This window comes from Siphateles boraxobius, unplaced genomic scaffold, assembly GCF_051911475.1.
Source record: "Siphateles boraxobius isolate OS27281-9 unplaced genomic scaffold, OSU_SipBor_1 8, whole genome shotgun sequence".
NCBI classification, from domain to species: Eukaryota; Metazoa; Chordata; class Actinopteri; order Cypriniformes; family Leuciscidae; genus Siphateles; species Siphateles boraxobius.
Genome location: NW_027509208.1, coordinates 13,665,617 through 13,691,805, shown reverse-complemented (window position 1 = coordinate 13,691,805; position 26,189 = coordinate 13,665,617). Strand labels below are relative to the sequence as shown.

Genomic DNA, 26,189 nt, shown 5'->3' with positions numbered 1-26,189 from the left:
GTTTCATACTCACTCTCAAGTTTCTTTCTTCTGTTGAACACAAAAGAAGATATTTTGAAGATTGTCGGTAACCAAACAGTTGATGGGCCCCATTGTCTCCCATAGTATTTTTTTACTATGGAGGTCTATGGTTATTGGGTCTGCTTGGTTACTTTTAAAGTTGCATTCTTTAAAATATCTTCTTTTGTGTTCAGCAGAAGAAAGAAACTTATACATGTTTGGAAAATCTTGAGGGTAAGTAAATGATGACAGAATTTATATTTTTTGGTGAACTATCCCTTTAAACCACTAAATCTCGGCGATGTTCAAGGGTGTGTTAAATCTAAATACATTCACAATAGCGAAATGTAAATTCTACACATTTTTCACTCTACCTGTCTTGTCTTAAATGGACAGTTTAGAATCATGATGAGAATTATTTATGCATTCTGTCATTTAATAAAAATCTTTCTCCGGCCAGCTGGAGCCCAGCAGAATGGGGTGTTCATTAAATTAAGAAACCTGCTTCTGGCAAATCGTGGGGGTTGGGTTGCATGGACAGGGAAATATGAACCGAGATTTGTACTGATTAATTGACAAACGCTGGTGCTGGCCAACATCCAATAACGGAAAAATCTATTCGAAATCAGCCTCTGGTGCAGCGATAGCTTACTGAAACTGGAAGCAAAGTCGCTGTCTGAAAGATCAGACTTCTAAAATGCCACAGCTTCTGTGAGACTTGTTGATTAAGAGTAATTAAGCAAATCTGATAATCTGCAACATTCATGAAGTCGGCTACAACAGCAACTCGGCACAAACTCAGTATTATAGGGCCAGAAAAATATATTTGACATTCTTGTGCAGCAGAAATACCCCTGTTTAGCTTGGACCGAATGTGTCAGAGAGTAGCTTAATAACATATCACAAACTCTGGTGACTACTTGTGATGAATGTGGGCTATGTGGTTGCAGGCAAATGTCCTATTTTTCCCCCATTTAAGTCCATATTTTAATGTCCTAGAGTTTTTCTCTTACAGACAACCACAGACCAAATTTTGTATACAAAACTGCAGGCACATTCATAAAATCACCCATTCCACATTATTGAAGGATTGTTTGTTTTTAATTAACTTTAGTCAGATGTATTTGTAACTGTTATCAATTGTATTCTTTTTTCTTTTCTTAAAGTGTGACCCAAAAACCATTAGGTCATCATCAGGTTACAGTCTCATTGGCTCTCCATGGGGTGTCATTGTATTGTTTGTGGCACATTTGTTACCAGGTATAAAGGTCTGTTACACAGACAGAACTTTAGGTTAAGATGCTTTGAAGGCAGACTAATATCGCTGCTGAAGAACTGTGCTGCACTACTACTTTCAATAAATTAGTCTCCCCACAAGAACTCTGGTCAAACTTACTTATTTTGTGTATTAGAGGAATCGAATACATTAGCTAGCCACCCAAACAATCGCTCGGCCAAATATAGAGAAATCTAACACTATGCTTATGGTTAATGTGACTTCCAAGGGTAGCACGTTTTATTTTAAATCAGTCTGCCGGAAAATAAAGTATTTCGAATGCACAGGGTTGATATAATGAGCATTTGAGAGGAAGAGTTTTCAATGTTAGTAGCATCAAATCTCCAGAACAGTTTGAGTCTGCAAGTAAATGAGATATTTTTGATCAAAACTGTATATTCTCCCCATTTTTTGTCTATGAAATAATCTGTACCTTTTTCTGTAAATTATTGTGTCTAAGTTTTCAGTGTCTTCTACACCATTGTGTAAATTATTTTCTATATGACTGTTCACAGAGATTAGCAATCTATTATTTAAATTAAAAATAGATATTTAAATATTTTACTGTGGTATCATTTACATTAAAGTTCAAAAGTTGAGGATAGCTACGATTTTTTTATGTTTTTAAAAGAAGTGTCTTTTGCTCACCAAGGCATTTATTTGACCACAAATACAGAGACATTGTGAAAAAAATGATTACAACTTAAAATAACTGTTTCTATTTTAATACATATTAATTTATTCATGTAATGGCAGCAGCCATCACTCCAGTCTTCAGTGTCACATGATCCTTCAGAAATCCTTCTAATTATTAATACTGATTTGCTGCTCTAGAAACATTTCATATTATTATCAATGCTAAAAACAGATGTGCTGCTTAATATTTTGGTGGAAACCAAGATACATTTTCATTCAGGATTCTTTGATGCTCAAAACACAGCATTCATTTGAAATATTTTGTAACATTATAAATGTCTTTAATGTCTCTTTTTCTCAATTTAATGTGCCTGTCCTTAATAAAATAATATCAAATAATCTTTCTGACCTCAAACTTTTGAACTGTAGTGTATTTCAGATAAATCCACCTTTAGAGTGCATAAAATCTAAACTGAGCTGAGGTTGGCTGCTTTACATGTCAATCAGATCTTCCTGTCTATATGGGCAGTTCTGGTACAAAATAAGCTACAATGTGGACGAGACAGTAGCTGTTAGCCATTAGTCAACGATCTGGCTACGTGCGACATCTCTTACAGTAACTTGATGAGCGTGTGTTCTGTATGTGTGTACCTGAGGTAGTGCACATCAGTGATCTCCTGCATGCACAGCCAACAGAACTGACAAGCACACACTGTACAGTTCATTCTATTGCAGCTGCCATCATTAGTCTTCATGATATAGGCCCCACAACGTGGACAGGGCTTGATCTCCTCTGCATCTTAAAGAGCGAGGGCAGAAACAAACATTTTAGCTGGGACCCCAAATGGATATTAGATTAGTTCCTCAATATTTGCACCATACCGCCAGGCTCCTCGTTGAACACGTAGAGTGTGGAAACATCATTGGCTCCTGACGTGTGGCGAGCGCGCTGACGTCTGGCTTGGTCGCAAGTCTGGTCTGGGTGCCACAGCTGACGGCAGTGGTAGCAAAACTCGGTTTCACAGCCTTCCCGACCACAGCTTAGCTTGGGACACTCCGCGCAGCCGTAAGCAATCACTGCATAGCTAATAAATGACAGAATACACAATAAAACATATGGATTAAGTCAATTATATTTCAAATTAAAACAACAACATGCAGCTAGTTAACGTGTGTTAATCAATATTTTAAACACACATCATTTGATATGTGAACATAAGCCACTATCTAGCACACGGTGGTGGTCACAGCGAACATCATTGTTTTTTGTTCTTCAGTCACAGTAGTAAAGAAAGAGGATGCTCTCGGCCCCATGCAGAGTGACTGCAGGTGATACCTAATACTGTCTTGTTGACAAGAAATGCCAAACAGCCACAGATTCCCATCACTACCCTGATACGGTTACCATTACGAAACCTAAAGCTAGCCTCCAGAACTATACATAATGCACCACAGAGGAGAACATGCTTCACGCTGCAGCGTGCGTGACATAATGATCTGCCACTATACACTTGCTCATTGAAAATCCAGCTAAAACCACCTAAAAAAGAATTTCAAGAGTAGATAACAGTAACAGTTATTGGATGATCAGGTTTTTATGAGACAATATAATTTAATGACACTGCTAAATGTAATCATCAGCGAATCTCAAAATGAATATCCATGTTTCATACTTTACATTATAATGTGGTGATGCCTAAATTCACTTCACTAGTTTTTAGTGTCTTTATTAAAATATTATTAAAATGTTATTTTTCAAATTTCTATTTTTTATTAAATATAAAAAACCAAATCTGCCACTATTGGCCAGAATATGAATATTATAATCTTAAATAAAATGTCTGCTTTATATTTAAAATCAAAGTTACAAACCGTCAAGGTAAATTAATTGCACTTTTTTTTTTACCACTTTTAATATAAATGATAGATTAAAAAAAAAAAGCGCAGCTAAAAACTTCTAAAACCTTTTGAAGATATTATTGTGACAAGTTCAATAAAAGGAAATTACAGTAATATAACATGTCAAGTAATATTAAATCAAATGTTGGAACAACATCCCTCTATAATGGCCCTCTAGAAGAGTGTTCAGCAATCACATTTATGTGCTAACCTGCAGTCTGGTGCAGGGCACCAGCGCGTGTCCGGGTCAGCAGCCAGAAAGCGGCGCAGCTGAAACTCTTCGAAGCGCTCCAGCAGAGCACCGTCATCCAGGATGGCACGGACGTCGGGCAGAGCCAGCACTTCAGGGCACTGCGGGCAGGCGATACCCACGCGGCTCTCGGAGATCTCGATGCGTAGGTATTGGCGCAAACAGTCGGTGCAGGCACGGTGCTGGCAGGAGGACAGGCGAGGGAAGTGGCCGCGTGGTTGACTCAGCAGGCAGAGCGGGCACTCCACCAGGTGCTCGAGCAGCTGATCCTGACTGGAGGAGGACAAGGACAGTACACCCATTGAGCCACTGCTCCCACACTCCACAGCTCCCTCGTCATCTTCCCCTTTCCCAGGATCTCCTCCATCCCTACCGGCCTCTAATCCAACATCACTGTGAGCCCGGTCCTGGGAGGAAACACAAAATGATTCAGGGCAGAAATGAAAGTTAGGACTTTTTCAGTCTAATGAAGAGGAGTTAGCTTAACGAAAATTGTGTTATATTAAATACGAAAATGACACGGTCTAACAATTCAGTTTCTTGGCAAAAGGACCAATCAGAAACTTTTGTGAGACGTCATGCATCTAAATTTCTCAGTTGGTGTGAGCCAAATGGCGTCCCAAATGTCCAATCTGGGTACAATTTTACTTTCATTGTATTGAAAGAACAGTATTGTATTGTATTTGACAACATTTCCTTTTGTGTTCCAAGAAGAAAAAGTCATGTGTTTGACTTTGATTAAACTAGCGAATTTTAGACTTGTGAGATTTCTGCCACATCATTAAAGACAATTTTTTTTTTACAATTATTATGCTATTCTATTGGAAGTTACATTCAAAATCCACTTGGCTCGACAATTTGAGGGAGCATGTTTGATTGGGCATGATGCTTCTGAAAAGAACTGAGATGTTAAAGTGTCTACCAGGTAAAATGAAACATTACAGCAACTGATTACAGAATACAGAGATTAAAATTAAACATGTTTAAGAGTTACAGATGTACAGAGAATACATGTATAAATGCCATCTTACCTGTATCACATGTTCATGATCATTGGGTGTGAGAGTGATGGCCACTTCCTCCTTGTTCAAAGTCCCGGCGGGCTTCTCAATCCTGGGATCAGATTTGGGCTTTCGGCTGAAGAAGCGGAGAAAACTAAGGGACTGTGACTGCTGCTTGGGTCTCTTCATTGTACAGAGCTGGACAGTCCAGCCAAAACAGCATGAGTGGATCAGGCCCCTTTTGTTTGTCTGTCTCTGTTTGTTGCTTATGGTCTGACACTGAACATTGGCAAATAGACCAATGTGAGGAAGTAGAAAAATCGTCCACAACAGCGTTTCCTGATCAAGGTCATCTTTGTTTTCTTCTTACATGAAATGTTTTATGTTTCTTTAGTGATCCATCAATTCACAAATGGTGGTTTCATATTTGAAAAAAAACAACAACAAATTAACAGTATCAGTAGATTGCGAAAGTAAGATTGTTGTAGAAAACATCTTTCAGCGCACATCCATTACAAAGTTAGGGGTCGGTTAAGGTGTTTTAATGTTTTTGAAAGAAGTCTCTTAACTGTTTCTGTTTTAATATATTTTAAAGTGTAATTTATTCCTGTGATGGCAAAGCTGAATTTTTCAGCATCATTACTCCAGTCTTCAGTGTCACATGATCCTTCAGAAATCACTCTAAAATGCTGAATTGTTGCTCAATAAACATGTCTTATTATTTTTATTCTTATTATTATCGATGTTAAAAACGGTTGTGCTTCTAATATTTTTGTGAATAGAAAGTTCAAAAGAACAGCAATTGAAATAGATATTCTCTGTAATGTTTTGTGTCTTTAGTATCACTTTTGATCAATTTAATGCTTTCTTGCTGAATAAAAGTAGTAATTAAAAATATCTTACTAAACCCAAACACATAAATTGTACATACACGTACGTACACATCTTTGTAAAAATATGTTTACCTTGAAATTCTATATGTATATATGTATATATATGTATATATATATATATATATATATTAAAGGTAAAACTGTTTAAAAATACGTTTATATATGATAAAAAAATATGAGTATCCTGGCTTGTAAACCTGGCTCTCCACCGACAGTACATGCAAAAACATCAGCATAGTGCACACTTTCACTGAGAGGTAGTTATTTTGTGGTATGGAGTGACAAAGCTGGTGGAATGCAGAAGTCTGAGCTGTATTTTATCTTGATACACGATCATGTGAAATTAATCTACCAACTGAAACACAGACTGTTACATTCATATCAACAGACAGTCAACGTGTAATGGAGAAGGAGATGCCAGACAGATGAAAAATAGTGAAGACTGACTTCTTTTTTCCCTGGAGGATTCAGATGCTCTGATGTGGGAGATGTTTTTGTTTTTATCTACAATTGTTAATGTCACTCTCCTCCAAAAGAAACACTCATGTGGAGAGCCAGATATGAATATGGACACCGATGCACCTGACTTCACATCAGATAACTTCATTAAGAACATCATGTTCAAGCATTTTAAAATTAAACAGACATATCTGGCTTAAACAAAAAACAACAACTTGGAAATGTTGTCTTGGCAACTAATTTAAAGATTACTAAAACTAAAGCTGAAATAAAAAATAAATGAAACTAAACAGAAAGATTTTGAAAAAACTAAAATAATGACAAAAGCACGAACTCTAACAAAAATACTAAATCGAACTAAAATTTACATAAAAGCTAAAAATATAAAAATAAAAACTAATTCAAAATATGAATTAATACTATAATAGTATATAAATAATACATAAATAACACTCCATTTGACATATTGTTCATAGTTCTTTTGCTATATAAGAGAAAAAACTGCTAAATGATTCAATATAAAACACTAAGATAAAATATATTCATGAGGATCAATCTAATTCAGATCTTTGCAGATAAACATTCTGATGTGGTAAATCTAATTAAATAGCAGACTAAATTAAGAGATATGGCCAATAAAGCATTAGAAATAAAATAATGAATTCGTAATCAATGTCTTATTCAGGTCTTAATAGCAACACAACTACATTTATTTCACTTACCCTTTTTAAAACAATCTCAAGAAAATCTGGGTTTTGTTAAAAAGAGAAAAACATGAAATCTCAAGGGGCAAAAAAAAAATAAAAAATAAAAAAGAGTCAAGATCTGCTAAAGATCAATATTTTGATCTGGGATAAGCAACATCAGCCCCTCTGGCAACATTACGTAATTAACATGAGGGGCTGTGTTTTACCTTTGACTGCATGCATACTCCATCACTCAACAGAACAGAAACCAATAAGGAGAATAGACCTATAATATCAAGGTCATTCAACACTCTGACAAGCAGGGGTTTAAAATGCATCGAGCTTGAAGCGTGAATAAAAAGGGTTATACAAATATAATGGAGGGAATACATTAGCCTACATGATAGATTCAATTATTACAAAGGTGCATTTAGACATTCTGCTTGACTTCTAAGAGACCAGCAACGTGGCTGATGTAATTGCATATCATTGATATCTGAAATAATTCCCACCAATGCTATATTATGTCTCATGCATGCATGGAAAATAAATACGTTTATCATGCATAATGCAGTGCCAGTGGACCTCAATGATGAGACAAAGCTCTTAATGTGTTTTATAGCTTCTGTGGCCATAGAGCAAAATCCTGTGGCTTAGATCTTTGGATTGGCTTTGTTGTGTTTTCTTTCTCTCGGTTCCCTGGACTATTCCTGGACATGCACTCAATGGCTTTCTTGTTTAACCACATTAAGCAAAGTTGGGCAACAACTTGGCAAACCCAAAATACCAAAAGCCGATGAAGTGCTATCATAGATCTGTTTACAATTATAGTAGGATATATTGAAGAAGGAGGGGATCCCATTAATACCCTGACTAACTCCCATTAGGAAAGCATCGTGGCAATGCCGATTAGGATGTTTTTTGAGGACACACCTCCAGTCCACATTATAGGACTAGGAGCGCATCAGACATCCGACATTTACACCAACTGTTACTTTAATGATAAAGTAGCCTACGAATATTTATATTAGCCTACAATTTACGTACAGAATAAGATGCAATACAGAAGACCACTCGAGTGTGCAGAAATTGGTCTGTTTATCGTTGTTTTAAATTTGATTAACTGAAATTCATTGTCTACGAACAGAATTTGTATTATTAATTAATAAGGTCTGGCCAGGGCATCACAGCACTGCAGGGAGTGGCAAGGTTATTACGTATGCCTGTTCACCCCTGCCAAATAATACACTTGTATGCGTAAATGCAGTGTATTATACAGGAACGCAGAAGACTAAACAACCTTCTGACCAAAAGATAGCGCACAATAATTGAATGAAATCAGCCTCTTACCTCCGCTCAGTGCGTTATCAGCTCATCAGCACCATCGGCTGGGTGCTTGGCTCCTCCCACTGAGCGCCTGAGGACGGCTCCTCCCACTGCTGTAAAACGTCGCCTGTTTGGTGTCTTTGAGCGTTTTTCTGGACCCTGTGGTCCGAGATTCGCCGCATGACGTTGGCGAGGAGATCCCCTTAAACCTCGAGGTTCCCTCTTCTCTGCAAACCGGCGGCGCCTGCTGCTCGAGAGCTTGTGACGGCCTGCGGGAAAGATGCTGCGACTGCAGTGATCGGAATCCGTGTGATGACGTACAATCACTTACTTCATTCAACGACGAACCACATTTTAATGAAACAGTACCTGACAACAGCGATCTCTGCCTTTGAAATCAACAGACGGCTTGAAAAATACTTTTTTAATTTTTAAAAATTGAGCACCAGTGCACCAGTACTAATTAGTATTTTAATATAATATTAGCCCATTTCATAACAATGCAATATGATTATAATAAAGTATATTATTGTATAAAGTAATTATATTTAATTAACATTAAGTTATGACGTGTGTGTATTAAAGACTGTATGTAGTTTGATATGTAGACTTTTGCTACGGGCTAAGAATAGTAAACAAAGAAAATGTAAAATTGATCGCTGTTGTATTAATAATATAATATAATATAATATAATATAATATAATATAATATAATATAATATAATGTTGCTGCTGTTGTTGTTACAATATAGCAGTTATTAGTTATTACGCCCATGTGAATCAAATGCGCTAAAATGAATAATTAAAAAAAACTAAGTCTAACATTAGGCTTTTCTTTATTTTAGCTATTTAAAAAAAAACATTCCATAAACATTCCATAAAATAAAAGTAAAAATAGAGAGGGAGCAACATACCCGGATACGCGTCACTGAGGAAGCGGAAATACGCAACGGTGGCGGAAGAAAAATGTATACAATGGTAATTTGGAAATCAATTAAGTTATGAAAAAAGAGCATTAATTGCCTTTCTTTGTGGTCGCTGTGTTATGGAATGGCGGCTTGTGAGCAGTAGTACACCGTCAGACGCCGCTGTTTTGCCTCGACGGGAACTGTTGTTTGACGTGTCAGGCAGAAAGAGCAGGTATATTAATGACATCTGCTGAGATTGACAATATAGCTGGAGTTGAGTGTTTAGATTTGTGTGCTACATGTCGACAGAATAAACGCACAGGCTGGGCGGAAAGAGTAATGCAATTCAGTACGTGTACAGCAGAATACAGACATGCATTCTGTCGCACTACGAGTTTAAAATATCCCGTATGTGCTATAAATAACGCTAGTCTTATTTATGTTAAATGGCACTGTAAGATTAGCGCGTTAGCCCATGTATCTGTTATAGAGGTTGTGTTGACGTGCATGTCAGTACAGTAACGTCTGTTATTTCAATTCTTTCAAAGGCTACTTTGGAGAATGAGTTGATTATTTTCGAGGGAATCCAGAGGAGGTTGCAAATAAAAAGGCTGACTGGAAGATGCCAAGAAGAAAACAGCAGAATCCACAACCTGTCAAGTGTAAGCTGCTTTTTCATCTAGTATTGTCAGCTAAATGGTATGCTTCATTCCCTTCATATGGGTTTTGTTTTCGTAAATGTTAACTAATTCACAGAAAGATTATTAAACTGGTCATGTGCTCTTCCCTTATAATTAAAACTGTCATATGATCTTGAGCCATTTAAACTAGGACATACCTGTCCAGAATCTCCTAAATGTTAGCTATCAATAAGCAGTCTTTGTTACAGTAATAGCAGGGACATCTAGACTATGTGGTTATAGTATTAGGCATATAATATGTAATTTTTTTGTAATTTAATTATAAACTATATATAATTATAATGAATTATAATAACATAATTAAATAGTAATTGTTTTTATTGACAGGTCTCACAGAAACATAATAATTGCACCGCTATCTGTTTTGATCATCTTGATTTTGAATTGTGCTTTCAGGTGTCGGACAAGAATCTTCTTATGATTATATATGCTGTAAATCTGGTGTCTTGAAATGTAATATGTGGCTAACAAAACTAGGAGTTATTTCTGTGTTTGTGTCAGATTATGAAGATAAGCTGTGTTTAGCTGAATAGGCTACACAGTGTAATTAATTTAATAGGAAGTAATTTTAGAGTTAGATGGTGACTGTCATGGTAAATAATTGAATAATATTTCATTTGCTTTGAACATTAACTCCTGCTAAAGTATTGGTTGTTCATTGTTTGTTCTTTTCTTCTCAAAAAGTGGACATTATTTTCAATCTCGCCCAGTAGATGGCAGTAAAGCTACAGTAGAGCCAGGGCCAGTAAGAAGTCAGTGGTGCATAACGGGCTGCTTATTTTCCCTTTTTGTTATATGGTCACATTAAAACTGTCTTGGAAACATTTTACATTGCCTTCTTTATTTATCTTTACTATTACTTTTCATGTATAGTAGCTGACTGTTTCTTACACTTGCAAATCTTAAAATATGAAAATTCATTATAAAATGTTATTACATTTTTAAATGTTAAGATCATCTAGCTGTTGTGGTTTAATTTTGACAATGACCAGCAATTTTTCTACTTGTAAAAATGAACTATGAAAATAGTTGATATGAAATGAGACATGATGTGTGAAGAAAAATCAAGATGTCACACATTGTTATTGTATTTCCAATCAAACTCTAATTTTGTCAAATTATGCAAAAAGAATGAAAATATAATCAGAGTGTGAAAAAGTATAATTTAAAAAAGTATATAGTTTTCAAAAATTCTACATGGGTGAAAGTGATGATAGTTGATCAAATGTTTTCTTGTTGATTAATTGTTACAAATGCACATCCCACAAGATGGATCCCACAAGATGGTGTGCACTTCACTGTAAATCTTTGTCTTCGTATAATAAATGTAAGGTTCAGTAATATATTCCTCTTATGAAGTTTACAGCTGTTGAGTGGGATTCACAGGGCTTTAGTACATAATTTTACATCCTTTGAAAAAATAAATAAATTAAGAATAAAATATATAATAATAAAAAATTAAACCACGAAAAAATAGGTAAGTAAATGAATTAATAATATATATTCACATTGACATCAACAGGCATTACCACAAAGGTAAGGACAGAAATGGCTCATAAAATATAAGTCAAGTTGCGCGATCTTCCAATGAATGCCATTGCTGCTGTATTTAACCATGAGCCTTTGCTTTCAGTGGATTCTGAAGATGGTTTAGGCACTGTACGTCCAGCAAGCCTTACCTTTGAGAGCGACTTTCTCCTGGGACAAGAACTCGAGTTCTCGGATCCTGACAATGACAACAAGATCATAGGCCTTGAAAAGTTCTCAGGTGAGTTACTCGAGTTTTCGAGCCCTACTTTGGTAGGGACGCGTTCTTGTCATCCAAATCCTAATCTTTGCCACTGTTTGAAGGAGAATTTTGCCAGTTCCCTTGGTACAACCAGTTTCGTGCAAAGTTAAAATAATCAAATATTTTTTTATTACAAAGATCACATTTAATTCAGATTTTGGAAACTAGCTCATAGTTCAGGGTTCCAACTGTTATTGAAAATCTGGAAATAATGAGGAATTGTAAAGTTATATAACAGTTAGAATTTAACATAGACATTTCTAGTGAACAAAAGTTTTGAAAACCATTTTTTAAAATTGTGAAAGCAGTCTCTAAGTGTACTCATTAATCCCATGTACCCTTTAAGCCCACTTTCATCTCTGAAGTCCCAAAAAAAAAAAAATATATATATTTTATGCTGCTCATTATTTTAACCAATCCAGTCATTTGTTACTTCCCTGGGATTTTTTATTGCATACCAATCACATGTGGCAATGTTGAGTTAGCCCCACCCATGTGCATGCTGTCTCAGGGGACCTCACACAAAGTCACCCCAAAACTTTGTTGTTTCGGGACCCTTCAGAAATCAACACATTTCTGAAATTTTCAGCAGTTTCTTTGGTAACTACATTGGTATTATGTCAAATAAGAGACAAATGTATTGCTTTATGTGTATGAACAAATAGTACTTTATGATTATATATCATTTTCCTTTAAATGGAACGATGAGTTTTATTAGATTGCGTTCAAAGCTAATCTCTAGTCAAACCATTAGCCTTACAGAAAGATAGACTGCCAAAGAATTAAGCATGTGAATGAAGCAAACAATGAATGTTTTGTGATTCATTTTACATTAATTTACAAATAAATACATCATAAATTGTTTTGTAGAGAAGATTATTTTCATAAATTAACTTTATTTTAAGATGGGCTTAAAGCCCATGTTGCAGGTTAAACACCACTGTCGATTAATGGGTACATAAATCACTCAAGATATGTATATCATTTTTAAAATGTCTCAAAAATGGTCTTAAAGTGTAAATTGCAGGTTCAATTTTTCACGAAGATAATGCAATGTGCTTATTAAACATAAAGATAAGAACTGCCCACCATTGTTTTGTATGTTTTTTTTTATACCAAAATGCTGAATATAATATGAAAAGTTTGTACTTTTTACACTCCCTCTCCATTCCACTAGGCTGGGCGTGACGTCATAAAAGGGACTCAAGCTTAGAGTTACCGGTAGTCTAACGGCAAGTAGGCTAGCAGTTATATTGGAGGAGACCTAGCTCAGCAAGCAAAAATGGTGTTGATGAATGAAATAACCCAATTGTAAACGTACTCGTGTGTGCTGGCTATGAGATCACTGTGATTCTGCCTGAAATTAGTGTAAACTATTCGCAAAACAAACGGGTTCAGGCAGCATGCGTCAAAACCAGGATGCTGCGTGAGGCACGTCAGATTAATGGATTATTTGATGATAATTTTTACTTTTCACACTGTTTTAAAAAATAAAAACAGACAGTACAGTATACAGTACTCATAACTTCGATTTTTTTTAGGTGTTCAAGCACGAAGTGCTGAAAACCTATTGTAATTGCTATTTGAAAAGAAAAATTCCCCTAAAACGCATCATGCAGCCCAAACCGTAAGGCTCAGAGACTTGAAACTCGGTCAGATGGTAGGCCACACTTTTGGGGAGAACCTATCAGCTTATGACCCCGATTGGCCCATAGGTGGCGCTACAGCAACCAAAAGTACTAAACTGCTCATAACTCCTCGACCGTTGGTCCTAGCCTCAAGCATGTTACACCGCTGTGATCCTTGGCTCAAGACGGACAAAATGTATATCTCCAATTTCGATTTAGCCAAGAAAAAATTTCCGCTATGTCGAATTTTGTCCAAAACCTTTTGCGAACTAGTCCCTAGTTTTTCACCCGATCGGAACCAAACCAGTCTAGGCCTATTCTCTGGACTCTCTAGATCAATAATTATCGAAAAAAAAGTTGAAATTTTGCATTTGGGTGGCTGTAACAGGGTAATTTAGAAAAGGGGCAGAATTTAGAAAATCTAGGATTTTAGAAAATCCTAAACGAAAAGTCAAAACTTCACAAAAATTGATGAGCATATGTGTCATAACATGGCGAAGAAGCATGCAAAGTTTCATGGAGATCGGACCATAGGTGGCGCTATAACTGCCAAAAAGGTCTCATTATTATTAGATGTTCAAGCACGAAGTGCCAGAATACCAATAAGTGGTATTCTACTGCCCCCTGCTGTTTAAAATATCATTTTGTCATGCTACTAACTAATATAATTCTATAATTCTTATTTAGACTTTATAAAATCACTATTTTAACATTTACACTCAAAATAAGGCAAAATTCATCTATTGAAGTATTTCTACTAACTATTATAGCACATTGAGAAATGTGAATCCTGAAGTTGACTTTCAGTAAACATTTTGTTTTTCCATCACATAGTTCAAATGTCTGTATCTACAACAGAATGTGTGTGTGTGTGTGTGTGTGTGTGTGTGTGTGTGTGTGTGTGTGTGTGTGTGTGTGTGTGTGTGTGTGTGTGTGTGTGTGTGTGTGTGTGTGTGTGTGTGTGTGTGTGTGTGTGTGTGTGTGTGTAGTCCTATATTTCTGAATAAATGCTGAATAATCTGAATAGTTTACAAAGACATTATGTGAAATGCTTATGGACCATTAAAGTATATTTTCATAATGACACATCCCAATAGCATTGAAAAAAACAACAACATTTGTCTGTGTGTGTCTGTGTTTATGTGTGTGTGTAAGCATATGTCTAAATAAGAGTGCAAAATCACCTGTGAAAACACTTTATTAATAAGTATAATGGCCAGCAGAGGGCAGTAGAAGACCACTTATTGGCTCAGTTTCATTTTGACAGACCTGATTTTCACCAGTATTCTGCACTAAAGCAAACCTGTTTTTCCATGTTAACTATTATAAGACAATCATTTTTTTTGTCAGTTTATCACTTCATTAATATAGACTCTTCATATTAATGCTAGCAATGTGGTAAATCATGGTAAATCACGATAGAAACATGGTAAATCATAGTAAATAATACTATTACATGGTGTATCATGGCAAATCATGCCAGCAATGTGATGAATCATGGTAAATCATGCTACAATCCTGGTAAATCATTCTAGAATGTGGTATATGATGGTAAATCATCCTATAACATTGTAAATCATCCTATAACATGGTAAAACATGCTAGAATCATATTAAATCATACTAGAATGTGTTCAATTGTGGTAAACCATGCTAGAGCAGGGTAAATCATGGTGAATCATACTAGAACTTGGGATATCATGGTAAACTATGATAAACCATGCTAGATTCATGGTAAATCATACTGGAACATGGTAAATCATGAAAAATCACACTAAAGTTTGGTATATCATGGTAAATCATGATAAAACAAGGTCTATTCCATCTATGATGTCAGTGGTTAAATGCTTGCTACATGAAACTTAATGTCTTTTGATGCTTTTGAGCTTAACTGCCTTAACTGCTTGAACACCGATAAATGCTGCTTGCAGCTTTAATTATAATTGTATTTCATATAATATACAATAATGTCATTTTTATTTGTTATATCAAATGTGATAATTGCTGGTACATTTAAAATATCAAAATATGCTCCCCATACAAATTTTAAATGAAATAACGAGGTCATAATATTGTGAGATTTACACCATTATGGAAACAATAGAGAATGAATCGACATTCTCTGTGATCGATTTGCGCTTGGGTAGCATTTTTAGACAAGGCAGCACAAATCGACTGAACACCGGTCGCGGCGCGGGTCGAGCTGCTTCCACTAAACTCCAAAACGCGTTCACCTCCGGCAGCACATACTCTCCACTGCTGATTCCATTGGGTGGCATAGCCCACACAAACACCTGTCAAACACAGCGATAGGGGCATCGCTCTCTTTTTTCTTTCTGACAATGAGCATCGCTAATTAGTTGCGAGTTAGCTCGCGCAATATCGCGTTCTGTCAACAGATGCCAGCAAAAGCGCCATTGTGCCTGTGCAGTGTGTGCATCTCTACAGCTCTGATTAGGACTACTAACACCATGTAAGTAAATAATGTCTTCAGTCGTTGTCCCTCCTTGCTATGTTACATGACGACAAGATTTTGAAAAGACTTTGGCTTGTTCCCTAATGTTATCCATGTTAGCACCAGGTTAACCTAGGCTAGCTCTAGCTACTCACTATGACACTTGGCCAACCCTCCACTCATTTTCCTCACACCAAGCATTGAAAAATCTTTGAGGGCCATGTTTCTGGCAATTTCCTCCCCTCTCTCACGCCTGACTGATTCAAAATTGTTCATAGTCAAGCCACAAACAGAAGGAATCTAGCAGAGTATGGGTTGCTACTCCCTTTTATGACTTCATCACCAGTTATGGTAAAAAACATGCTACCTTCAAAGAAACCCCAATAAATGTTATTTTAACGCATTTTAAGACAGACATTTTTAAATATTTACCTATTGAGCACTTTAACCTACACATTAATTGGTTATGGTGGTTAACCTGCAATTTACACTTTAAAGACCAGTTTTTTACGTATTAACTCATTACAGGTATTAACAGTTTTTTTTACGCAATTCGGTGATGACGTTGGGGAGAAGTGGAAGAAAGGTAGCCTCAGCCTAGTATTAGAACTATGGCGACTGACTGGGATGAGGAAGAGGTGGCAAGAGCCAGCATGTATGATGGCCCGCAGACGTATAATTTCGAACCTGCCAGACGTGAGAGGGCAAATGAGGAATTGCCAAGAACTGATGGGATGGCCGTCAAAGCCAATTAAAGTGCCAGCTGACACTCAGCTGAAAACTGAATTTTTAAGTTCACTTATCTGTTCTAAAAATCCGTTCAAAAATTTGATGACGTCACATAATAGCAGAATGCTAGCGTGTTCCGGCCAACAACGACCTAACCTGTAAGAATTTGAAAGGACATAAGTACTCGTTCATTCGACTTTTGGATTATAATCTATATTGAACTTGCGGAATCAACAGTAAAATCTACGTTGATTCAACGACAAGCAGGAGAAAGGGACACATTTAGCCGTCTAGCCCCATAGACTCCCATTCATTCTGTACTCGCCCGCGATCACCTCCAGTGGAATTCTAATGGAACTGCAACCAAGATGATATACAATGGGGCTAATAGGAAGTGCCAAGGCTCTCCGTTAGACGGGCTCTGGCATCATGCTAGCTATATGGGCGTTTCTAAGCGTTTATCTCTTCCTCCGGTGAAAATGTTATTGCGTGTCTGTCGCTGTGTTTGGCAGGTGCTTGTGTGGGCGGTATAGAGAGAGATAGGCAGACAGCCAGATAGCATAACATTAGTATAGATAGCTAGCAGCTAGATAGATAAATAGATATAAATATATAGTAGGTACTATTAGGTAGATTGACAATGTAGAGTTGGTCGCACGTCAGAGGCGCCCGCGCCATTGGATGTGCAGTTGCCGCATATACTAGCCTATCTATCTATATCTATATATCTGTCTGTCTATCTATATATCTAGTCTATCTATATATCTAGTCTATCTATCTATCTATGCATTTTTCTATAATCTGCGCTATCTGAATACTCTCGTCTACTACTCGTGTCTCTAGTCACTCTCAATGCTCTCAAGGCGGGCTTTGGTAAATTCTCTCCCCAAGGTGACGGGATGCAGCGATTACCGGATTTCACAATTAACCGCGCTTTAAAACGTCATGGTTAATTAATCGTAAAGACTATGCTACACCGAGTGTTCTGCACGGAACGGAAATGTTGCAACTAAATAAATAATGAAACTAATAAACTAATAAAACCTAGTTTTGAATGACAAAAACTATGAAGAAAACCTATTGACATTTTCGTCAATGAGTAAAAACTAGACGAAAATGTTAGATAGTGACGATTTGGGAAGCGATCCAGTCAGAACTGATGTCCTGCGTTTGTGGTAGATGTGCACATTTGTACTGTAATCTGCTGATCTACCCAGCGGTCCCATAAAAAGTTAAAAAATGTAAACGTCTGGGAGAATGAATAGAGCAGACATATAGATCTGAATAAGAGTGAAGAAGCAAAAAAGAGCTCTATTCGGTACGGTTTTCTGTGCGCACACACTCGACCCGAAGCGTGCAGCCATGCACAATAGACAACTATACAGCGCGCGAGTACTGAATTGAGCTCTCTTTCGTGTCTAAATAGACAAATACAGACAACATTATGTCTAAATGTTCGTTTTGGAGAGTATTCATGTACACTATGTCGGTTATGTCTTAAACAGTTGTGAGTGTATCGCAGGGCCGGTGTTCTGACGATTCATGCTACCCATCGAGATGTGCTACTTACTGGTTATGCGCATGTGCAGACTAATTTTTCTTCTGCTTACCACGCCCATAAATCTATGCATCCTTCCTGTGGAGACTTGTAGGAAACTTTGACAGGCCAAAGATGAATATTTGATGATAATTTTTTACTTTTCACACCGTTTTAAAAATAAAAAAAGTACAGTATACTGTACTCTTAACTTCGAATTTTATTATAATTGTATTTCATATAATAATGTCATTTTTACTTGTTATATCAAAAGTGATAATTGCTAGTTCATTTAAAACATCAAAATATGCTCCCCATACACCTACCCTGATTTAAATGAAATAACGATGTCATAATATTGTGAGATTTACACAATTATGGAAACAATAGAGAATGAATCAACATTCTCTGTGATCGATTCGCGCTTGGGTAGCATTTTTTTGCGAAGGCAGCACAGATTGACAGACTCTGCTATCGATTCGCGCTACGGTAGCATTTTTCGACAAGGCAGCACAAATCGTCAGAACACCGGCTCTGGTGTATCGGATGTGTATCAGTGCAATTGGATCCGCATGTCTTTCGACATGATCCGATGTCTTAAAGTGATAGTGGATAATAAACCTAATGCGGTCTGTGTCCTTATATTGATCAAGCAACAAAAGAAAAAGAGAAAATCATTCACTGTGTTTGTTAATAATAAGGATTAATTATATTCATACAAATAAATATGTCTGCTTGAAAGAATGATGTATGCAAGTAAAGAATGCATATATCATTCATTGAAAAGAAGACTGTTTTACTTTAGGAAAAGTGTTTTTATTTTTTTTCATTTGTTTTAAAAGAAATACATGGTTAATATTTAGCTTACATTTAATTCAATAGATCCAAAGACTTTGTTTATTCTTATTTTCATTGGGATTTATTATCCCTTTATATTATTATTTATGTTTTTAAGTCAAATACCAACAATATATTGTTATCATGTTTTCAGGTTTTCTACCTCAGGTTGAAAATAAATTTAGAACAAACTAAACGCTTAATAATTTTGTGATCTATTTCAATCGAAGAGCCCTGCAGCCTTTGACTTAATTTGTTGTTTTTAAAAGGAAAATACTGGATGTTTACAAAGCACTTCTCTTTAATTCCAAAGAAAGAGATTGATTATTGTTTGTCATTTTATAATTTTGTACTGTGTTGTGGCAGCAATAAATAACACATTAAAATCTAGTGTTGAGTGTGATATTATACATTAGTAGTGTTGCGAAATTAATTGATGCATTATAATCGTGATAATCGTTAAATCGTGATTATTTCTCAGACAATAATCATACTTACAAAATCTGTAATCGTTGCATCCTTAGTGACGTAATGCAATGCATCGTGGGGGAAAGGAGAATCGTTGCAAACCGCTGTAAGATAGTACCTCCTTTTTCGTATTATATTCCGTTTTCGTATACTAACCCTCCGTTTTGTGATACCCAACAACATAAAATACAATGGATAGCAGTTTAAATGTTTATTACCAACAAGCAAATTTCACAAATTCGTTGAAAAATTAACCCTGCAACATGGCCTTCAGTGCCACAAAACGCATGCAAACTGTAGCCAACACAAGCTAACCTTGAATGAAAAACCTTAACATTTCTCAATGTGGGCACAATGAAAATTACTATGAGACTTAGTCCACAATATATTTAAGCTCCATGCATGTATTTGCAAACATATCTTATATTTTTAAAGGAAAACATTGTCTTTTTTCACCATTACTCAATGTGGAACCATTTAAGCCCACCTTATGCGTTTCAATGAGGAATCCCTCTAATTGCAAACTTTGATATATTTTCTGAAAGTGTTTAATGATAACATTTCTTTGTGTGCTTTTACCTTACTAACCTTTTAACTTTACCTTACTTACTACCTTAATTTACAACTATATTTAGATGCCTACAAATTACACACATTCATTCAAATGAGATAGAGCCCGTTTTGTCCAAAAGTCCTTTATGTATAACCGAGCATAATTCAGGAAATAAACCGAGTTAAGCCTTGAGATTCCGGGCATGGAGAGGGCCCAGAGGGACCCTACATTCCCCACAGTCCTGAGCCCCTGGAACCGTCCGGCTCTGAGATACCGCCACTTCCTGTCCAGCTTTGACCAGGCAAAACTCGGGACCCAAGCTGAGTTGGGGCTCCGGACTCCGGAAATGGAGGGGTCACCCAATGGGCCCCCTATGCCGGGAGTATTGAGCCTTAACTTGGCTTTCTTCCTGAGATATGGTCACTTCCTGTGGAACTTTGATCGGGCATAACTCTGGAATAGGGGTGTCACGAATTCTCCAAATCCTCGATTCGATTACATTTTCGATTCTAAGGTCACGGTTCGATTCGATTCTCGATTTTTTTTTTAAGCACAGGTTGCTGTTGCTCCTCAAAAGCTGACATCAGTTCATCGCAATCTCACACATCTCTGTTATTATCAGTGAAGCTGACTGCACAATGAATCTTTCATAATATATAGCCTACACTTTGTTTGTTATAATTAGAGGATTTGCCAGCTTACAGAATTCAGCACTGAACAAAAAGTCCGTTTTGAGCGGTGAGGAGAGTCTATCTTAAATGCTTCTGATTGGTCATTGCGTTCAAGAAATCAACACATATGTCTGTGATTGGCTAAATCGCTCAACGCTGCAAACATGTTATAAATAGAAACTCTGGCCTGTAAATCGTTTCTATTTTGTTTTAGTTGTTCTTGTTGCTTTTCTGAAACAGATGAAAAAAATGTATTAGTTTTTATATGTTTTATTCATAGATATTTCTAGTTTGCGGGAGTCCCGCAAATCTTTTTATTCTCCCGCACACACAGAGTGAGTGCATTACCGCCCGCGCTCGCACTCGCCCATCAAATCTAGTCCCGCGCCGCACTCTATTGCGTGGGAGTGCACGTCTATAGATCAAGAGCCCGGCCCGAGGATAGTGACGGAAAATATCGGCCAAGTTCGGGCTCGGGCATAGAATCCAAGTTAGAGGACTCACAGCCTTTCAACACGTGTGTTTTCTTCCCGCGCCGTGATGAGTCGTTCATGAACGATCCGTTCATTGCCTCTGTCACGCGACAAATGAACAAAAGACTCGAAAGGTCAAGTATTCATGTTCCCTGTAAATTACTTTTGACTGCATTATAATGATTTCTTAATTCAGAATATGATCAAGATTGCGTTGGATGTGTTCGGGGAATTTGCCTGTTAAAAGTATAACATTTAAAGCCCCTGAAATGACTAGAAAAAAGATTAGTTAATTTTGATGAACGAGATAGAACAATAGAGTCAGTAAAACAATCCAAAATTTCCATCACGGGCACGACATGGGGGCATGGCAGTATCGACGATTCCATTTTTTATTTCGATTTTTGAGTTTGTGAATTAATTTCGATCGATTTCGATTTAAAATCGAAATCATGACACCCTTACTCTGGAACCAAGCCGACTTCAGGCTCCATACTCCAGGCACGGGGGGCCAACTATAGAGGACCCCCTAACCCCAGAGTCTGGAGCCCAAACGCTGCTTCCTTCCCGAGATACACCCGGTCAAACTTCCATCTTTGACCGGGCATAACTCTAGAGTCAAGCCGACCTAAGGCTCAAGACTCCCGGTGTGGGGGCCCCACTAGGATACCCCCCGAGACCCCAGAGTATGGAGCCCCAACTCGACTTCCTTCCCAAGATACACCCAGTCAAACTTCCACCTTTGACCAGGCATAACTCGGAATCCAAGCCGACTTAAGGCTCCAGACTCCCGGGGTGGGGGGCCCACTAGGAGGCCCCCCCTAAGCCCAGAGTATGGAGCATCAACTCGGCTTGGCTCCCGAGATACACCCGGTCAAACTTCCAGCTTGACTCCAGCTACAACTCCAGTCAAGCCGACTTAAGGCTCCAGACCCCCGGCCACTAACACCCACCCATCCCACCCAGGGCTCTAATCAAACATTAGCAAAAGGAATTTTTTAATACTTCCCTGTCACTGAATACATATATTGATGTTTTACTTCTTTAAAATCAATACATTTTTATATTTTGTGAATCAATGATGATGTGGGCTTATTTGTAACACATGCGGGCTTAAATGGTGCCAAAGTACCAATTAAGCCCATGCCAGATTTCTGACTTTATTCCTAAAATATCTTAATTTTATATTCTAAAATGTACATCAACTAATTAATACATTTTCAAATGAGAGATAAATCTTGCATTTTAACAAATTATTTTTCTTATAAACCATGTCAATATCTATGAAAAATACCTAGAATTAGATTTTGGTGGGCTTAATGGGTACACTTACCTATTACTTGGCTATGACTATTATATGATGGCTACTGACAAATCTTGAGGATTTAAAAACATATGATTTAGATGATGTATTCCTGGCATTCATGAAGAGCCATATGTTCTCAATATGGATATTAACTGCAAAGACTGACCTGTAATGTTAACGCTATTATGCAAACATGCTGCATTTTGTCTGTCAGCAAGCAGTGTGATCTTTCATGTACACATGAGAGACGAGAGTCTACGTCCCTGGAAAATTTTACTGGTTTTGGCATTCTGACAGAACATACCATTTCAAAATGGCAAATCAGGAAAAAATACACTATTATATAAGGGTCATCAAGACAGTCATCACCATCAAGGACACATTATAATAAGGCATTTAGTCCATCATCATCATCATCATCATCATCATCATCATCATCATCATCTCCTCTCAGGGTCTTTATCATAGTTGTCATCATCATCATCATCATCATCATCATCATCTCCCCCTCATCATCATCATCAGCAGGACCATTATAGTCATCATCATTATCATTAGGCTGGGTAATCATCCACCTGGGGTTTCTGAAACGGGTGATATAAAGGCCCGTTCAGACTTCAGACTCACACATTTCTACACATTGCATGTGCATGAGGACAACGCTTGCAGAAGGAAAACGTCGTTTCACAGAAAGACTGAGCAGAAACACTGTAGCCCTGGGTTTTGTTGGAATACCACTTTTTATTTGTTTCTAACAGAATTTACGTAACATTTGTCCACTGGCTTAGTGGGTAAGTATACATGTGAAAAAAATACTCTTCAAAATATCAGCTTCAGCTGTTGATATTTTGAGCTCTCCTTGTAATTTTTGTACTTTTTATATTTTATCAATATCATTATAGATTCTCATTTGGCATGAGAGCTTTTCCTAAACCATTTTCTGTGTTTTTATCCTTAGTCAGTAACTCGTAATACTAAGATACTAATACTAAGTGTTACTGTCAACTTTACTTGCTACAGAGACTGAAATAGTGTCTTTTTCTTTTGAAATTTCTGTTGTATTTGAATGCTTGCACACTGTCTCAGATTGCAGAACACATAATGTAATGCAGTGTCCTGCTGTGGTCCTGTACAGCTGACATCAGTCTGCCTGGCTTCCCCCTGGGAGACGAGGAGAGCTCCCCCTTCGGCCGCCTCAGTATGGAGAGTGACGCTGACGACCTCCGCGCAACCGAGAGCGAGCGTGAAGAGAGGGTTTCTGAGTCTGCCTTTCCCTCTTACCTCTCTTGCAGGGGCTGTGGTCAGCTCCTGGAAGACCCCCTGGGACCCGGCATGGACTTGGTGGGGCCCTACTGCATGCGCTGCTGCAAAGGGAATGCGGATGGCGTTGTGGACAGGAAGCTCTGTTCGGGCTTAGGCTTACAAGCGGAGCCTAGAGGGGGAGGGAATGAGGGCGCTGGTGGCGAGGATGGCTCCCTAAAGCTCCACTCATGCACGCTCTGTGGTTTCACTTCACGCTACACTAACCACGTTAAGAGGCACATGAAGACACACAATGGCGAAAAACCATACGGGTGTCCGCTGTGCTCCTATGCATCGGCACAACTAGTGAACTTGCAAAGGCACTTGCGCATACACACCGGTGAAAAGCCCTACAAATGCAACCACTGCACATTTGCATGCAGTTCCTTAGGGAACCTGAAGAGGCACCAGCGCATGCATTTAGCTGTAAGCCCAGGTCAGAGTGTCACTGAGCCAGTCAGTGGCAACTGTTTAAATCACACTACTGTGGGTCAGAAGGAAAAGGAAGCGGCTCCTGCCCCCACTGAAGGTAAGTAAGGTCCTGCTGTGTGTGTCCCCTTGAAAGAACATTGAACAGAGTTTTACAATGAGTTGTAATTCAACATCCTTCAGTTGCAGGTGCTGTGCAGTCTGTCACACGTCCCCACGTGGGAAGGGATGGGAACTACTTGCAGACCTTTGATGGCCTCAGGCTTGCACAGCCGTCGTCGACAGGGGTGTTGCAGTCAGGACAGGCTCCTTCTGAACCTGCCGCCCTACCCCCCACGTTCTTCCCCTTCACTTGTCGTCTGTGCGGCATGGCCTTGGATGATGAGGACGGGTCCTCGGCCCAGATCTGCGCCAAGTGCACCCTGGAGATGCTGACTAAGGACACAACTGGATGCCCCGCTGAGCGAGGGGACAAGGTCTATACCTGTGCTGCCTGCCCCTTCCTCACCCACTACCCAAACCACCTGGCCCGCCACATGAAGACCCACAGCGGAGAGAAGCCATACAAGTGCCCGCAGTGTGACTACGCCTCCGCCCACTTTGACAACCTCAAGCGGCACCATCGAGTGCACACCGGCGAGAAACCCTACAAGTGCCACCTGTGTGACTATGCCTGCGGCAACCTCGCAAATCTCAAGAGGCACCAACGGGTGCATTCAGGCGCCAAACCCTTTCAGTGTGCAATCTGCAACTACAGCTGCAATCAGAGTATGAACCTGAAGCGGCACATGTTGCGCCACACGGGCGAGAAGCCCCATAAGTGCCAAGAGTGTGGGTACACCACTGGCCACTGGGACAATTACAAACGACATCAGAAGAAGCACAGCCTGACTACAGATGGCTGGGTTAAAGCGCAGATGCCTGAAAATGAGGAAGAGGTGGAGGACGAGGAAGAGGTGTAGACTAAAATTGCAAGACAGTCGTCCATGAGAGATTTTACTGTAATGCCATAGGCGTTGTTAGTTCTCCTTTTCTTTTGTGCCCAGAATTATTTTTGGAATTGATCACAAGCTGCTACATGAAGTCAAATACAAAGACAGTTACCTGAATGTCCTAATGTAGGGGTTGTCCAATCCTGCTCCTGGAAGGCCAATCTTCCTGCAAACTCTATATAAACACACCTGAACCAGCTAATCAAGGTCTTTAGGATTATTGAAAACTTCCTGACAGGTTTGGAGCCGGTTGACACTAAACTCTGCAGAAAGGTGGCCCCCCGGGAGCAGATTTGGACATTCCTGATTAATGCCTTTGAACGAGGCAAAATGTTTGTTACCCAAAGCTCTCCAAGAGCGTTTTGAGCCTGATTGTGGTTCATTTATTAGTGCCAAACACACTACTGCACCACTGCCATAGGAAGTTGTTCTTTAAGCCTGGCACAACGTTGCATGCACTTAAGTTAACCTTGGTTGACTGTTTCGAGGTTTTATGTAATTGATCATTTTTCTCAACCATACTGGTGAAAATGCCTTCACAGATGAGCATAATGTTCTTTATAGCATAGTGATCTTTAATCATCTTGTTTTTGCTCTCAATAATTCTGGGGGATTGTTTTGCCTTTTATTGTTGTGTGTATTTTATTGACTGTGATAAATACCATTTGTCTGAGTTTACTTGAAGCAAAATGTTGCGTAGTGGATTTTAGTGTCATGCTGAACATAGAGCTTTTATTTTTGTATGTGATTTTATTTTTTATCTCTGAGGAATGTTTGGCATGCATTTGCCACCAATGGCATTGTTAGCTATACCGAAGGACGACGTAAACGTAAACCCTATTATGCAGTTAAACCTTAAGGTTGCCAAGAAATGACCGACATTGAAATCTTGTAGGTGTGTGGTGCTTGAGTTTTTTCATGTTATTATGCAGTGGTTTTATTAATGCCTTAAATATCCTCAAATAAAACATTTGTGTTGAAACTTG

At 38.2% G+C, this 26,189-nt stretch overlaps 2 protein-coding genes across 4 annotated transcripts in view; one reads left to right on the top strand and one right to left on the bottom strand.

Moving 5' to 3' along the window:
• The window catches only part of LOC143728867 (E3 ubiquitin-protein ligase RNF19B), an 18,529-nt gene extending 9,019 nt beyond the window's left edge, over positions 1-9,510 (bottom strand). The window contains exons 1-6 of one of the 2 annotated variants that reach the window (XM_077219752.1): positions 9,341-9,510; positions 8,451-8,695; positions 5,093-5,450; positions 4,023-4,468; positions 2,795-2,997; positions 2,564-2,711 (exon numbers count right to left, since the gene is read on the bottom strand). In XM_077219752.1, coding sequence (XP_077075867.1) covers positions 2,564-2,711; positions 2,795-2,997; positions 4,023-4,468; positions 5,093-5,251 — 956 coding nt within the window. In that variant the 5' untranslated portion in view covers positions 5,252-5,450; positions 8,451-8,695; positions 9,341-9,510. The remainder of the gene's footprint in view (positions 1-2,563; positions 2,712-2,794; positions 2,998-4,022; positions 4,469-5,092; positions 5,451-8,450; positions 8,696-9,340) is intronic. The other variant, XM_077219753.1, reaches the window with a different exon arrangement.
• On the top strand, positions 9,354-26,189 carry znf513a (zinc finger protein 513a). Of its 2 annotated transcripts, XM_077219754.1 has the most exons (5): positions 9,354-9,566; positions 9,883-9,996; positions 11,669-11,803; positions 23,616-24,311; positions 24,395-26,189. In XM_077219754.1, exons 2-5 carry the CDS (start codon positions 9,957-9,959, stop codon positions 25,171-25,173), a joined length of 1,650 nt encoding a protein of 549 aa, XP_077075869.1. In that variant the 5' UTR covers positions 9,354-9,566; positions 9,883-9,956; the 3' UTR covers positions 25,174-26,189. The 2 variants fall into 2 exon arrangements, with proteins under 2 accessions (XP_077075869.1, XP_077075870.1); XM_077219755.1 differs by lacking the exons at positions 9,354-9,566; positions 9,883-9,996; positions 11,669-11,803 and adding an exon at positions 23,106-23,271.

Coding starts and splice junctions, on each gene's coding strand:
- znf513a (XM_077219754.1), top strand. CDS start 9,957: ATGCCAAGAAGAAAACAGCAGAATCCACAACCTGTCAAGT. Junction 9,997..11,668: donor GAATCCACAACCTGTCAAGT/GTAAGCTGCTTT, acceptor CTTTGCTTTCAG/TGGATTCTGAAGATGGTTTA. Junction 24,312..24,394: donor GGCTCCTGCCCCCACTGAAG/GTAAGTAAGGTC, acceptor AACATCCTTCAG/TTGCAGGTGCTGTGCAGTCT.